Genomic DNA, 13,073 nt, shown 5'->3' on the forward strand with positions numbered 1-13,073 from the left:
GCACCCAACAGACACAGAGCAGGGCAGTTCTGACCTCTGACAGAGGATGCAGCCACTTCATGCCACTGTTCTAGCTGCCACCACTGAACAAACTACACATGGGTTTCAGAGGAAGACCTTTCAGACACATAAGAGTTACCGTCAACTTGAATCAGAAACCAACAATATTGCTGGGCCTAATACAAGACCTTCAGAGCTTTTTTGTCATTTTCTTTACATATCTGCTACCATTTGTTTAGAAGACCTATTGCCTACTTCTTAAAAATAATCAATTTGCAACAGCCAAGAGATCTCTTTAAACCACCACTTATGGGGAAAGCATGAACCTATTTGTGACAGATAGAATTTTAATTAGTTTATACTAAAAAGCTTACAAACATCAATAACAAGTGGGAAATTTTTGAGACAGTTATTAATCAAATTGACTACATCCATTAATAAAGAATTTAAAATGAGATTTTTGAGCATCTGAAAAATTAAGAGAGTAATAGATTTACTTGTTGACTGATGTGACAGAAAAATATACATTCCTGAAAAGAATCATTTAAACTATAATAGCAGTGTATGGTACTTGGATGTTTTTCTTTCCAAAAAGGTCTGTTTACTAAGTTCCAAATACAAGCAACAGTTGCATCACGTTACAGTGGAATCACTGATGAATATCAGTGAAGGGTAATGGGACAGACAAAAGTTCTCCAAAAGAGCAAGCACCAGAACTAGCAGCAAGGTGGGGTTGGTCAGCCCTTCATTTGAATGTAAATGTAATTATGAGGCTGGGAGTTTGGCTGACGTCAGACAAGATCTTGGTAAACCATTACCACCAGCACCTGGTAACACAGTTGATAATAGAAGAGGATGAAGTAGAAGATTTCAAGCAGTTTGATACTATTAGCAAAATAGAACAATTAAAAAATAGACGAAAGAAAATACGGAAGAGCAAGATGTTGTGACAACGTATTTACATTCTGCAAGCATCATGTATGTGAGCTCTCTCTTGGATAAAGAGACCAGCATGTATCCAGGAGGACCTGCAAGGTGCAGCAACAACAACCTGCCAGTGCAGAACTTTGTGCCTGCTCCCCCCTACTCAGACTACATGGGGTATCACCACGTGCCAGCTCCAGACAGCCACGGACAGCCCGCGGGAGCCTGGGGACCCCACTACGGCCCCCAGAGGGAGGACTGGAACGCTTACGGCCCGTGCCCAGGGCCCTCCGGCACGGCTGCTGCCGCACAGCTCAGCGGCTCGTCTCCTGGGCAGGGCTCCTACAGTCCAGCTGAGTACAGCTCCCTCCATCCCGCTGCACCCGGGGGGTTACCTCCTGCAGGTACCGTTAGTGCACAGCAGGTCTCCCCCAACAGCCAAAGGCACAGCTCTTACGAATGGATGAGGAAAACCGTGCAAACTAACACTACTGGTAAGTGCATACTAAACTTTCTATCTCAAAAAGAATTTTTCTGCTATCACTGATCTTATAAATAATTAACTTTACTTAAAGCACATAGGCTGGTGGATCACTTATGACATTTATTTAACCTATTACTGCTTAATGCAGATTTAACTAAATTTACACTAGTTTCACTTTCACCCCATAAAGGTTTTATGTGACTATGGTAGAATGGCTATTGTGTTTACACGTGGCTACATCAAACTCACATCTGAGTATCTTTGTTCTAACAATTTTGAAGCATCATAGATGCAAATTGACACCAGAAAATGCTGCTGTTAGAAGTTACATGCAAAAACAATACATAATTATTTTATGCCAAAAGGTGAAGTTCAAACTACAAGCTGGCTGACCTTAAGCCTTTACAGGCTTCTAAAAACTTTTTAAGAAAATTATGTGATAATGCATTCTTTATCTGGTGTTTTTGTGCTATTTACTGTTCCAGATATTTATGAGAAGAAATATCCCCAGACAAGTAATCTGACTCAAATACTCTGCATAGACTACTTTGTTTGCAGACCACGTATCTCTATCAGTTAAGCTTTTGCTGTATTTACTTTCATATAAAAATTTTGATTTCATTTACTTTCAAATCAAAATTTTGCAGCTTGCTACTATTAGACAACCAAAATTCACTTTCCTCCAAGTGTCAGTCATTGATGTGCCTGTTTCAGTCACAAGCTGCATGCCAGCGGAGCTTTCCTGTGTATATTCCCAAGGTGTAAATTGTGTGTAGCAAGGTTTGCTAAAGCCATTGTTAAGGTTAAAAGTAGTAAGTGTGTGTCAGAGAGCATCAAAGAAAACTCTCTAAAGAAATAAGTGCAATGACAATTGGAGCAGTTCTAGAAGACAGAAAATCAGCAGTGTCACTTGAGAAATAATCCTTCCAACATTATCACTCAAGAGTAAAATTAGTCTAATAATTGTTTCTCAGTTATAAAGTAGATACATGCTGTTTCCTCCTTGTTACCAAGTATAAAATACCTAGAGGACATTAAGGCATCACAGTGTGTTAGTTCCACTGGAAGCCTTTACAAAGATCTTCAAAGCCAGGCAGATTTCAACTCTATTCCCCCCCGATTACGTATCCTCATGTAAATCTGCAGTAACTTCATTAACATCATTGGAGTCTTCCAGGTGTGAAAGTGATGCAAGAGCTAAGGTAGACCAGAAGCAATTGAGAATGGTGCAACGTCAAAAAGCCAACCCCTTCTGTCATGTCACTGAAGTTTAAACATGATAGAACATGTTAGGATTTTTTCAGATTAAAGCATAAAAAAAATCTACACCTCAGTTTTGAACCTAATGCACAGACAAGGAAGGCACTGCTAAGTTTTACTAAATTTCATAAAATGTACATGCAATTCAGAAAAGCAGTTATGTGCTTCAATTCATCTCTAGTCTGAAAAGCACACCATTTACACCCATGCTGGAACACCTCATGAACAATACTGGACAGGTGAACTGGGGGCCGTGCATAGATAAGTGTCCTGAGGCTTTACAACCCTGGAGCCCAGTTCTTTGAAGTGTTACAAACAGCTCAAGACCTCACTGAATTTGGCTCAAGACAACAAACCTGCTTAATGCAAAGGGTTTGGGAAAGTAAAACACAAACTTGGCTATTTTGCAAAACAAGGAAAGTACCAAATTACACTCAGCTTTTCTTCAGTGTTTTTATTACAATGTTAAGCGTAAAAGCTGGAAAAAATTGTCAGAAAAAGTTATATGAAATTACAAGATAATTGCAAGGGTAACGTGGTGCAAGGAACTGCATATTAACTCGCCAATCCTTTCTCCAGAACATAATAAAACCTACTTGATACCACTGACCCCTCTTTGAAACAGATTTTTACTGGCTCCTCCTCTACAATCATATTGCTCACTAATATCATTCTTTTTCTAAAATATCAAAATTATTTAGCCCTGAATGTTACAAATATTTATATACATACACATATCCTTAACAACACTTATGGTGCACAGTCACACGATTTATGTGAGCAACATAAAATAACAAAAATTCAAGCACATCTAATTAAATGAGGTAGGGTACTAAAATACTAACACACTGGGAACTATTTGGGTGAACTGTTAATTGAATTTTATCCCCTCTATTTAAATATTTAAGCTGATTCAATATATTTGGCATTTTATATGAAAAAAATCAGGAAGGCTGAATTGAAAATTTGCCTGAGCAAGACAGTCTTTAGGATATGATAGTACCACAAAGACTGAAGTACTACATGCTTACAGCAGTCCAAACTTAGTTTGAAATTTACTATTGATGTATCTTCTAAGTAGAAAACAATAATTGCATGTTCAGATTATTTTTTCAGATACTGATAAATACGTTTGCAGTGTCTGTATAAGAAAGATTAAAAAATAAACATCCAGAGAGGGCTTGGTAAACATATCTTCCCACATCGGCTCCAAAAATGAGAAAGGGAACACTTTCACCATGCCCAAACAACTTCAATTATGTGAGACTAAAACTTCAGACCAAATCATTTCTAAACTCCGTGAGCTTATGTGTAAAAAGTGCAATTCTGTGAGAGCAAATCTTCAAGGCATGAAACTAACTGAAGAGATCATATCTAAACAAGGGTCAAGAATTTGAAATCTCTATATGACATTTCAGCTGGGTATGATCCTTCTCAGAAAAAGAAAACACAGAAGGACAAGAACATTTTTTATATTTTGCAAGATCAACTTCAGGTTGTTCAGTGGCTTTTGTTCATTTGTTTGGTTTTGTTTTTTCAAGTATACTCAATACCTTTATGTCATAACAAGCAGTTATGTTCAAATAATTCAGATTACTTCACAGCATAAACACAGCTAGAAAGCAAAACAGAAAAGCAAAAAAAAAAAAGCCAATTCTCTGCTGTAATGCTAATTTATTTTTTCTTTGTAAACTAGTCGAGACATCTATTTTCCACTGGGCTACATTGTCTTTGGTTTTGAGGCCTATCTGTCATATTGAGGCAACAGACCCTCTCAACACTTCTCTTTGCTTTGATATGCAGCCTTGTCTCTTCCTTCTCCCTTTTTTCTTCAGGAGTTATATTGCCGGAAAGGGTGATGATTTTCACAGCAAATAAAGAGGCCTTCTCCTAGCTTTATTGTCTTCAGAAGAAATGCTCTGTGAATTTTACGACCAAAGGGAATGGGGAAAACTACTCCTTTTCTCCACCCCCTCAAATCATGGTTATATTTACTGATTATATTGAATCCGGAATAGCCCTGTTGAATTTTAACTTCTTTTCAAAGATTACCTTCTAAGCCTTTAGTTTACATGGAATCTGAATATCTATAGTACTGTTAGCATTCTTACTATCATCTAGAGCAAATATTTCAAAGCCAACAAATTGTAACTTCTAAAAAAGTAAACTTGAGTTTAATGAATGTTTTAGCCCTGCAAAATTAAGCAGTAAAATCCTGTACATTAGAAGTCAAAGCAGCACAGAACTTAGAAAAATACACTTCATTTCCTGTATTTCAAAATGTATTAACCTTCATGCAAAAAATATCTCATTTTATCCTAAATATCTGCCCAAAACTGAAGAAAAAATACTCTATTTCTGTCCTTTTTTCCCTTCAGCTAAGATGAAAGAGTCTGACATTTGTTTAGGGCTTGTAAATTCCAAACCAATTGGCTTGTGTTCTGAATGTAAAAGGAGCTCTTGATAAGATCTCCTTGTCGCTCTTTTGTGTGGCGTGTGCTTCATCTTAACACCTCAATGGATTTTAGGGAACCACTTTAAAGGAGTCTTTGTCTTACAGTTTGTCCCAGAAAACTCACATCAAAAAAAAAAAACAGAAACCTGGTAAGATCAGACGAAAATGAGCAAGTACCTAGCTTGCAGTTAAAAGTGAAAACGAGAAAAAAAATAGTTCAAAAGTCATCTCTCTGCATTAATACTAGACAAATAATTGTTTGAAAAAGGGTAACAAATGAAAAGTATTTTATAAATATCAAGTAACTTTTCTCTTAACAGTATTCACCCAATCAAAAGAAAATAATTTTACAAGTTTTTTTTTATTGTCTAGTCTTATAAGTTGTCAAGTGTCTTTGATTTCAAATGGAAACTCAGCACACCAAATGAACCCACAGGCACTCAGCACCTTGCAAAACCACACCTTAATGAAAAAAATACCACATTATTAATTGAACTTTTAAGCATGGCTAAAAGGAAGGGGACACACTTTCAGTGGATGTTTCTTCGTGTCACAGAGGTGAGCTACAAAAGCCCAAATAAAGAGTTAGGACACAGCGTAAATAAGCAAACTCTGACAGAGTCAGTCTTGACATCCTGCGATATACAGAACAATGACACGAAATCTTGAGGTCAAATGTATCCAGTACTAATTAAATTATTGCTACAAATTTAAGATGCTTCAGGACATTCTTCACATAAGAGCTTTATATTTAGATGTATGCTTACAGAGAGAGGGAAAAAAATAACCATGATAACCAATGTGCTCTCAAAACACTTAGGAAAAAAACTTATTTACTATGTACTTCATACTCCTCTGCAACACAGAAAATAATCTCAGAAAACAGTCTTATGCAATACTCTGCAGCTTTATTAACTGCCTGTGCGATGTTTAAGATGCATGAAAGAAAGATGCTACAGAAAATCAACAGTGAATTAATAACATTTCTTTCTCAAACAGGTAAAACAAGAACAAAAGAGAAGTACCGGGTTGTTTACACAGACCATCAGAGACTAGAATTAGAGAAGGAATTTCACTGCAACAGATATATTACAATAAGGAGAAAGTCAGAACTTGCAGCAAACCTTGGACTATCTGAAAGACAGGTACCCAGAGACTAACCAACGCCTGCACCCCTTCACCAGACACGGCTGCTGCCAGAAGATACAAACAGCATTCTTGTTCTGTATGCAAAAGTAGTACCAGGGCAACCATGATAGCTTGTGAATATATTAGCCACACAGTGAATACACCACACAAATTAATAAATAGGTTAATGTGACAGAAACCTCTAGTTACAGCTAAGTATTAGGAGTTCATCTGTAATAGAAGTATGGAAAAGTAGTTATTTTTAGTTGCAAAGCAGCTTGCTAGGCAGCTAGGAATTAAACAATTTGGCTTAACATTATCTTTGCTAAGTCCTCAATAGTTATGACACTCTCCATTTTACGTGGTAAGCAACTTTTACAGGGGATTTTCAAGTCAGGATTTCATCTTGCTGCCACATTCACAGGTACTACAAACACCTATTATGTACAGGAAGCTTTAGGCTACAAAATGTGATGCTAAATTTTTATACCTGTTACACATGTAATAGACCACCTGCTCAGATAATTTAGAAGTGTATACTTGGGTCAATTGCTCACTTGGGAAGCACCTCTGCTTTACAGTTAAGTACATATCTAAGCACTGTCCTGAATAAAGAGCCTCCTGAGCTATCCTAGTTGTGTTCATACAAAGGTTAGAGGAATTCAGGAGAGAATTTCCTAAAATCACTGTGGTGGAGAGCACATTTCTGAAATGCCTGCAAGTGTAGCAACTGTTGCATCCAGTCCTCCTTAGGTAACAATGTCAATGGTTCAGCTACAGTTGGAAGATAAGGGAAGATTGGCGGTACTGAATAAAGCACCTCATACCTTAGCAACCAGACTTACTGCCCCCAGGTAAATTTAAGTAAGAGACCTTTCTTTTTAAAATTTGACAAACTATTGTTTGTATATATAGTCAGCCCTTTAAAATATCATTCTCTTCTGCATTCAGTCTGTGCAAGAACATGGAACAGAGAGGGATCATTTGAGGCTGAAAAGTGTAAGGATGAGTAGGCAAGCAGCAGGATTTTAGGCTCAAGCACTGGGGTTTTAGAATCATCCTGTAGTGCAGCAGTGTTCAATCTCAAAAACCAAACAGTACACAGACTACACTCCACAGACTATAAATCATATGAGATATTAGGAAAAGGTTCAACACTGAGAGAATGGTTGGGTACTCCCAGCCTGGGGCAGTGGTCACAGCACCAATCAGCCATTGGACAATGAGCACAGACATCAAGTTTTAGGTAGTCCTGCACGGAGCAGAGTTGCACTTGATGGTCATTGAGGGTCCTTTGCAACTCCGGATGTTCTGTGGTTCACTAAGTGGCTCTGGGAAGTAGCTAAGAAAGAAGTCCATCACCAAAGAGCTTGCATTTGTTGTACACTAGGATATAGCTCCATTGGACAATTTTCAGAGAAGTGCAGTTATAAAAAATTCAAGCCCCTGTCCTAATGTTACATGAGCTAGCTGAGAACACAGACATACCTGGAGTATCTAGTGATTCTGCATAAAAACAACTGTTAGTTTTATCTAACTGTTGCTCTTTTCTTAAAGACATCCAATTTTTGATTGGTAAATTTCCTTCAGGTAAGATGTAATCAAAGCATATGATGCATTTGCATTAGCTCCTGACACTGCTAAATGTTTCTTAATGTTATTACCTGCAAGGTAATAATGGAATAACTACTTGGAAAATATAGCCAAGGTAGAACATTCTGTACAATATTGTATTCAGTATACCTTAAAGGATGTAACAAAAACAGTGAAATCAGAATGGGAAATTAACATTAAGGAAAACAAATGGAGTTTTCTGCTCTTTTACACCCTCACAAAATAAAAGAGAATTTATATACTTAACTAAAATTGGGTTTCACAAGTCTTTCAAAATAAACATTTAGTTTGAAATTCATTGTCCTCAAGTAGCACTGCCATAACAGGGCATAACACAGAGCCACAGAATCAGATGCGTGTTAAAAAAATTAAATGCAAAAGAATATACATCCATACACAAATCACAATCAAAAGAAGAAAATGCACTCTCACTATTTATGTTCGAATTAATCTTTATCAAAGATTAAGAAACCTTAAAAAGTATTCTCAAATTGCATCTTCATTTAAGTATGACACATGCTACTGTCAAAGTTTAGATGATGAACTCTGCAGACACTAAGTGAGAAATTTGAATCCTGTGTTTCTAAACATAACACAGCAAGTTCACTTTACACCATGTCTAAGAAGTACAAATTATTTTCTATTGATTATAGTACAGAAAGTGAATACAAAGTAACTTCAGAGTTTTCCACTGCACAAGTCCAGCACTGGTTTTTGGGAGCTGAACGGGGATGTTTATTTGTTTTGCTTACGTGTATTTTTTCATTGCTACTGTTGCTGTAAAAAGTTTGACTGCTTTCAACTAATCAGACATCACTTATAACATTGCAGGTGAAAATCTGGTTCCAGAATCGCCGAGCCAAAGAAAGAAAAATAATCAAGAAGAAAATCTCACAGTTTGATGGCAGTGGGGGCTCAGTTCAGAGTGACTCTGGTTCACTCAGCCCAAATGAAATAACAAGCTCCCTGTTCCCACCACCACACAGAATAAATATATTACAGTCTACTGACATTCATCAGGTCATAGTTTCAGAATGAACAGTGAGGGAAAAAGAAAAAAAAAAAAGAAGTTTTCTCTCTTGGAAACTCAACTTTGCAAAGGACCATTCTTGTTTAACTATCTTCACAGTACTTATTTCTACACAGACGATCTAGGACTGTTATTGAAATATTTCAATTAAAGAAATCTCAGGGAACTCATGCTGCTAATACTCACCACTCAAAATCTTTTGAATAGGAGATAATTTGCTCCAGATACCGACACAGGAAAAGATACTACTGAAGATCCAAGTAAACATAATTCTAGCCTGCTCATGTATACAGTGAAAAGTGTCAGTAAATTGATTATAGAGTAACAGTGCATAAAATGTAAGATGCTGGATGTATTTAGTTCATTACATTTTATATCATTAAACAGTAGATGTTTATAAATATTCACACTCAACATGTACTGAAAATTAAGTTATTTTTTGAAAACAACTTTTGAAACACTTCAACACCGAAGAAACATAACAATGTTACATTTGGTGACATAGTGCTTCCAATTAAATAAAATGAACAGTCTGTGTATTCCATGTAGTTCTATCCAAGGGTGCTGACCTCCTAAGCAATAGATACATAATATCACACCAAACCTGCTAAAATTTGTTCAGTTGTAATAAATGCAACAAACTGTGATGCACGTTTATAAATATCAAATAGTTCGGAAGGTGTAAATATTACTTTACTGCCAGCTTCAATGACACATGTAATATCACTGAAAAATGAAAGGAGAAATGTAATAGAAATAGAACTGTTATTATTATCACACTACCAAAAAGCAAATTAAGAATTTGATTAGTATCTCTACAGCTTTCTCAAATAGCAGACTTGAGCCACCAATTTGATATGTGACAAGTATTTCAGGTTAAAAGACAAGGAATACCCCGTAGAAGCAGACCTTGTACTTCAGAACTGTTATCAAGCAGCTTAGCATTCACTGTCACAGCAAGCATGTACCAACTGTGCACTCCTGGAGGATACCCAATTTGGGATAAACGTGCTCACAGAAGTTAGCTTTGATTACTGTTCTACACTGTCAGAGTAGTCAGTATCAGTATCTAGAAGGCAACAATGAGATTGAAAAAAGCAGGAAGAAAACACGAAGTACTGGAATACCTAAACCTCTCAGTAGTCCTACTCATGGGCATCTCATAATATGAGCTTCTCTGATACACAGAATTCTGTGCTCCATATAGAAACCTTTATTTCATTGGAAGGGTCATCAGAAAAGAAAAACAAAGTACTGTTGTCTAGCACATACAAGTTCATACAGCACTACATGCTGGCCCACTTCAGTGGCCCACTACAGGACGTTCTGACGTCAATCCATCCTGTACTCGTGCTCTGCAAATACCAGCATGGGAACACAGATATCAGAATGGCAACCCAGCCACTAGAGTCCCTACATCACTGTTATTTTCTGGGGAGCTATGATTGCCTCTTCTACATTGCTTATGTAAAGGAAAAGCTTCAGAAGACACGACCCAGCACTCCTATTTTTTGTATTTATATGGGTGAGAAGAAACACTAAAGGCTATACACAACAATTTCAGTATTTATCTCTCCACCTTTGAAGATTCCTCCAGGGACTTTAATTAGACTCTCCCTTAGCACATGAGGCAATTAAAATAATAAAATCAAACAATCCTTCTCACTCAGTGGGTATTTTTCCCAAGCTCTCAGTTCCCTCTCTTTTTCACTTCATGTAAAAAGAAAACCATCACACTGCTCAAATTCAGTTGTTGGACCGGTATTTTGGGTTTGTAATGTAGTGAACCACTTTTACACCATGCTGATATCAAAAGAAAATTCTACATCACACAACTAACTCCCAGCAAATCCCTTCTGACATTTAATTGAATCCTCTTTACTCTTATGAGGATACTGTAGAGGTGCCAAAGCCTCGGGAACAACTGTCTTTTTCAGATAAACTATAAATATTTAATTGCAAAGCATGATTTTACCATAAACTGAGGCTCTGGGTAGCACCACAGTTATCTGCCTTCATTAATTAACTTCTAAGTACAGGTCTGGGGCAGAAAAGACATACAGATTTATTTAATTACTGTAATATTATTTTACAGCATCCTATTGAATCCTACAGGATCCTATTGAAATACACATTAAAAAAAAAGAGTAATTAATAGAGGAGAGCATAACCAAATCCAAATTTGGCTACTATTACTAGTAGTAATGAGCAGTAGTAGAAATAAAAACCTGGATCATAAACTTGGCAACTTCTTGAAACTAAGATGGTTATGAAAACGATCTACCTCTACAATAGGTATTTTCAGTGCAACCACGAAGTAACCCAGGTTATAATCTTGGATCTGAAGACTATTAGTTGCTGCTTCTCTTGTGCAGCTGAGATTAAGAAGTAACTAAAATGCTGATCAACTTAATACCTCATTCCATGAACTGAAACTCCCCAGAACTTGCTATCTTCCCTGTTGTCTGATATCAGAAATGGAGCCAATAGAACATGGAACACCTAAACTCAGTGAAACAGAACACCTGTGAGTACCACGCACAGACAGGACACAGAACAGCAGACCAGTAGAAATCTGAGCATTTCATAAGGCAGTTTTCAGACAGCCAGAGCAACTTTTTCTGAATGAGATACCTGCCTCAGGACACTGGAAAGAACATGTAGGGGTTTAGTAGCACACATCATATGACTGCCCCCGATAGCTGCAGCTCTGAACACCATGTTTTAAAAACATACCTGCTGTCATTTTTTATGTTAAGATTCAGCATGTAATAAAACCAAACAAAACTCAGTTACTGATAAGCTCATTTCCATGTTTAAAGCTCAATGATTAAGAAAGCATCATTATGTTGAAGAAGAAACCTGGCCGAGGCCTTCAGGAAAAGGTCAACAAAGCAAGGCTATGACTTACAGTAAGGTTTGTACTAGGTGTACTTTGCAGAGCAACGTGGAAGAAGTTGGATATGAAATAGATCATTTTAAAACTACGTACACAACAAAAAGCGGACACAAGGGAAATAAGCAATTCAGAATTTGATAGCAAGTTGATAGCAAGTGTCTTGGACAGAGAAATACATGACTGTCACCAAGCAGGCATGCAGTCATGACTGTACTGAAGGCAGCAGCACAACTGCTTGCTCACAGGGCAGCTGGTTAGTTCAAGAACTTTCAGGAGCATAAGGCTGCCTGGTAATGGGTCAACGCTATTCCTACAACATTCAGTAGGGCTTTTAAGGGCTCTCAGACTCTAATAAAACAAGATGCTGGTACTTCAGTACACACTTGTACTTAGTCACTGCTCTTTGTCCTCCACACATCTAGCTCATCATCTTCATCCAACACAAACGCTTTTCTATTCAACCACATGTGCAAATCCTGCCCAGACCTTCCCACCAAGAAGACAGCTACAGCATAGCCAGACCAATTTTTATACTGAGTGTACTTGCATACCACTTCCAGTGTTTGTGATCATGCATGTCTATATTCGTTCCAAAACAGAGCTACTGCTTTCAGACAAGACCAATTCTTTAATCATGACATGAACACTGCGCTCACACAGGACCATTTACTGCATCTTCCTCTCTTGGTAAAAAAAAAAGTGCAAAAATCAGACTGGAAGGTCAGAGAAGTCACCAGCACCCCAGTATTTTATGTTTTTGTATTTTGTTTAAAGCATTCAACAGATATAGTGCTTCCCTAATAAACTAAGACAGCATGCATTTTAATCTACTCCTTGGACTGCTCCAAAATGCTCCCTGGACTGTCCGACTTTTGCTCAGCCACAGCACACAGCTGTGAACCCAGCTCTTTCCCATAGAAATTGCTGCAGGGGGCAGTCCATTACACCCCCTGCAGTTATATTTTACGCATCGTTACGTACTTCCCGGACAAGACATCAAAGCTGCCAAGAATAAAAACAGTAATTACTAAAATCCGTAGGGACAACGCGCTGCACCAAGCCTATAATTTCTTACAGCATGCACTCAGTGGTGATTGAAAGTTGCATCTCTTCGCACGAGGACTCGCTGCAGCTCTGCACACCAGGTGCAGCACCCCAGGGTACAAGCACACAGCACCAGTTACCTGTAAGTCGTGCAGTTGTGCTTTCAGAAACAGCAAAGGTATTCATAATCAAGCCAGCTGCTTTTTGCTAACACCTAAAAAGCCCTGGAAAACAG

General features: G+C 37.6%; 1 protein-coding gene across 1 annotated transcript; it reads left to right on the forward strand.

Moving 5' to 3' along the window:
• The first annotated feature begins 976 nt into the window (after window positions 1–976).
• LOC136044459 (homeobox protein CDX-4-like) lies at window positions 977–9,307 on the forward strand. Its single transcript, XM_065729786.1, has 3 exons — window positions 977–1,418; window positions 6,123–6,268; window positions 8,697–9,307. Exons 1-3 carry the CDS (start codon window positions 977–979, stop codon window positions 8,901–8,903), a joined length of 795 nt encoding a protein of 264 aa, XP_065585858.1. The 3' UTR covers window positions 8,904–9,307.
• Window positions 9,308–13,073: the final 3,766 nt, after the last annotated feature.

Source organism: Cyrtonyx montezumae, unplaced genomic scaffold (genome assembly GCF_038088225.1).
Source record: "Cyrtonyx montezumae isolate F1298 unplaced genomic scaffold, pur_monq_1.0 scaffold_11, whole genome shotgun sequence".
Taxonomy (NCBI): domain Eukaryota; kingdom Metazoa; phylum Chordata; class Aves; order Galliformes; family Odontophoridae; genus Cyrtonyx; species Cyrtonyx montezumae.

Bases quoted from the DNA above. Each gene is read 5' to 3' on its own strand.
- LOC136044459 (XM_065729786.1), top strand. From the start codon at position 977: ATGTATGTGAGCTCTCTCTTGGATAAAGAGACCAGCATGTATCCAGGA. The intron at 1,419-6,122 runs GTAAGTGCATAC...TTTCTCAAACAG, and splicing joins CGTGCAAACTAACACTACTG to GTAAAACAAGAACAAAAGAG. The intron at 6,269-8,696 runs GTACCCAGAGAC...ATAACATTGCAG, and splicing joins TTGGACTATCTGAAAGACAG to GTGAAAATCTGGTTCCAGAA.